This window comes from Chinchilla lanigera, unplaced genomic scaffold (genome assembly GCF_000276665.1).
Source record: "Chinchilla lanigera isolate Chin_1 unplaced genomic scaffold, ChiLan1.0 scaffold00047, whole genome shotgun sequence".
Taxonomy (NCBI): domain Eukaryota; kingdom Metazoa; phylum Chordata; class Mammalia; order Rodentia; family Chinchillidae; genus Chinchilla; species Chinchilla lanigera.
This window is the reverse complement of record NW_004955448.1, coordinates 11,093,272-11,095,737: the sequence shown is the minus strand read 5'-3', so window position 1 is coordinate 11,095,737 and position 2,466 is coordinate 11,093,272. Positions and strand designations below refer to the sequence as shown.

The 2,466-nt window shown below is 49.2% G+C and overlaps 2 protein-coding genes across 2 annotated transcripts in view; one reads left to right on the top strand and one right to left on the bottom strand.

Annotated features, from left to right (window-relative positions):
- Positions 1 to 802: 802 nt before the first annotated feature.
- LOC106149525 (serine/arginine repetitive matrix protein 3-like) lies at positions 803 to 2,460 on the bottom strand. Its single transcript, XM_013518602.1, has 2 exons — positions 1,850 to 2,460; positions 803 to 1,651 (listed from the first exon to the last, which is right to left on the bottom strand). Exons 1-2 carry the CDS (start codon positions 2,373 to 2,375, stop codon positions 1,566 to 1,568), a joined length of 612 nt encoding a protein of 203 aa, XP_013374056.1. The 5' UTR covers positions 2,376 to 2,460; the 3' UTR covers positions 803 to 1,565.
- Positions 1,685 to 2,466, top strand: part of Kpna4 (karyopherin alpha 4 (importin alpha 3)) — a gene marked incomplete in the record, with an annotated part of 68,959 nt that continues 68,177 nt past the window's right edge. Inside the window, 1 exon segment of the mRNA XM_013518601.1 lies at positions 1,685 to 2,466.

Genomic DNA, 2,466 nt, shown 5'->3' with positions numbered 1-2,466 from the left:
AGACGTTAAACATATAAACTTGCTGGTCAATGAGCAGTGACAATTTCATCTGAAGAATTTAGGCCAGCAAACAAGACTACCTACAAATTATAATTAAGGATAATTGTTTGTCTTCCAAAAATGGATCACTCTTTTACACATATGAAAGGCTCTGCCCTGAAACAGTTGATTTATTTCTTAAATTTTAACTCTGGAATGAGCATGACATAAAATCAGGTATTCTTGGATGAAATTCTGTGTAAATTAAAAGCAGTAACAACTCAATCTACATATTTTTTATTTTTGACTTTTTCAGACAGGGTCTCACTATGTAGTTTAGGCTGGCCTTGAACTCACTTTGTAGCGCAGGCTGGTCTGGAACTTTCAACGATCCTCCTGCCTCAGCCTCCCAAGTGCTGGGATTCCAGGTGTGCACCACCACGCCTGGCTTACACATTTATGTAAACAAGTGTTCATTTTGAAATTTCAAGAACATACCCTTGAAAAAGCTTAGGTTTTTGTGCTTGACCAACAGGGTGCACACCAAGCGGCAAGTACTACTGTGTGCTAAGTATTCAGTAGACAACAACACAAATATTATCCTTGACTTCGGAGAGCTACTGTCTAGAGAGCAAGGCAGACTTCAGTCACACGTTAAACAAAATTACAAGATGTGGTTATCACCTAACTGTACTGCCTCTCTCAGTTAGTATGCTGATCAAACCCATCTTAATTTTCTGCAGAGAGAATTTCAGGCTGTTTAATCATCAAATACAATTAATTCCATCTGAGTGATATGAAGATATACAACAGTAAACAATTCTACTTCATCATGAAAAGAATTACATTTATTTCAAGAAGTACAAAGTATTCATCTACATATGCACACCGACAGGATAACTTCCAGTCCGAGTAAGCATTCACTAGTAAATCTTTTTCTTGAACCCTGTTTATGATCAAGTCTACGATGGTGGAAAACACGTAACATCAGCCTCACAACTTAAGTTTCTCATCCTAAACCTGCACGTAAACACAAAGTGAATTTAACTAAACTGGTCCTTGGGGTGAATAGAAATTTATAATAAACATCATTTATATTTTAAGATCTGCACTCAATTTACATTCAAGTTACTCTTTAGTGTAAATTATTTCCAGGTAGTTTCTTTGCTACAGTCCCGTGGAAGGTATGCAAAGTACTGAACACTTAAAAATATATTACTCTGCTTCTAATTTTTTTTAAAAATCATCTTTAAGTGACTCCGATCGTATTCCAGCTACCCTCGTTCCCCTTTGTTCAGAGACAACTCTGCCGTTTACACTGTTTAAACACACTGGTTTCCTTTTCTTTTTTAAGAAACATTTCCATCTTTTGACTTTAGAAGTATTTAAACAACGTCTCACTCGAAGCGTTTACTTCTGCACTGGTTCTGCTGATCCGAAAGAAACAGAAAAGATTCCAAAGGACTCTGTAGGGCTTCCTCCTCCTTCTCGACTTACAGAAACACATCCAACGCCTACGTTCTTGCTTCTGATCCGAGCCGCTAACTACGTCGCAGAGCACAAGAGAGGTGCCAGTATATTTAGTTTTAAAACATTTCCTTATACTCTTTTCCGGAATTGCAAGCACGTTCTTTTGCAGCTCGTATTACCTCTGCCTCTGTTAATGATGGTCCTGGTAGAGAAGGTATCCTTAGAATTCACTTTTTTCCGCAGAAGAGTTCCGACGTTGTCACTGGCCCGGGCGCCACCGCCCCGCCTTCAGAAGCGGCTGCTGCGCTTTGCGGCCACGCAGCTTCCCCAGCGTGCCAGGGCGCCGTTCCGAGGACGCGGCGCCGTGGTCGCCGGCCGTCAGCCCGTCCCAAGCTCCTACCTGTTGCGGGCACTCGGTCCGCGATGAACCCGAGCCTTCCAATGGGCCTTCCTCGGCCGGGCCCCGCGCGCACCGCCCCGCCAAGGCCGGCCCGGCCGCCGCCGCGCTGGGGTTCCCGCCCCGGCGCGCGCCCCAGAACCTCCCCGGAAGAGCGGGCGCACGCGGCGGGAAAGAACGCCGCTCCAACTCGGCTTCCAGCCGGGACCCCGCCTTGTTCCGGGCCCGTTGCCGGGCTTCTCCTTCCCCTGCCTTCCCTGCCCTCACAACGACTCCTCTTCCATTTCCTCCCCGCCTCCCAAGCCACACGGTCGCTCCGCGCTCGGCCCTCCCCGCTCCGCTCCCGGCGTCGCTCCCGTCCCCTCCGCGTTTGCTCTTTCCGTCCCCGCTCTCCATCGCCCCTTCCGATTGGCTGAGCGCACCGGAGCCGGGTTGGCCAATCGGCAAGCTGCGCTGGCGGCGAGGGGCGTGGCCGCGGCGCCGGGGCCTTCAGATCGAGGCTGCCTCCCCCTCTCAGCCGGCTGTACATTCCGCCGCCGTTGCCGCCGCCCGGCCCCGCAGTTGTCTTCGCCGGAGCTGCCGTCGCGCTGGGGTTAGGGCGGGGGGTCGGGCGGGAGCGG

What these genes read in the sequence shown, in the direction of transcription:
- LOC106149525 (XM_013518602.1), bottom strand. Translation starts at nt 2,375, where the DNA reads ATGTACAGCCGGCTGAGAGGGGGAGGCAGCCTCGATCTGAAGGCCCCG. An exon ending in GGACCGAGTGCCCGCAACAG is followed by an intron (nt 1,652 to 1,849) that starts GTAGGAGCTTGG and finishes CTTCTCTACCAG; the next exon opens with GACCATCATTAACAGAGGCA.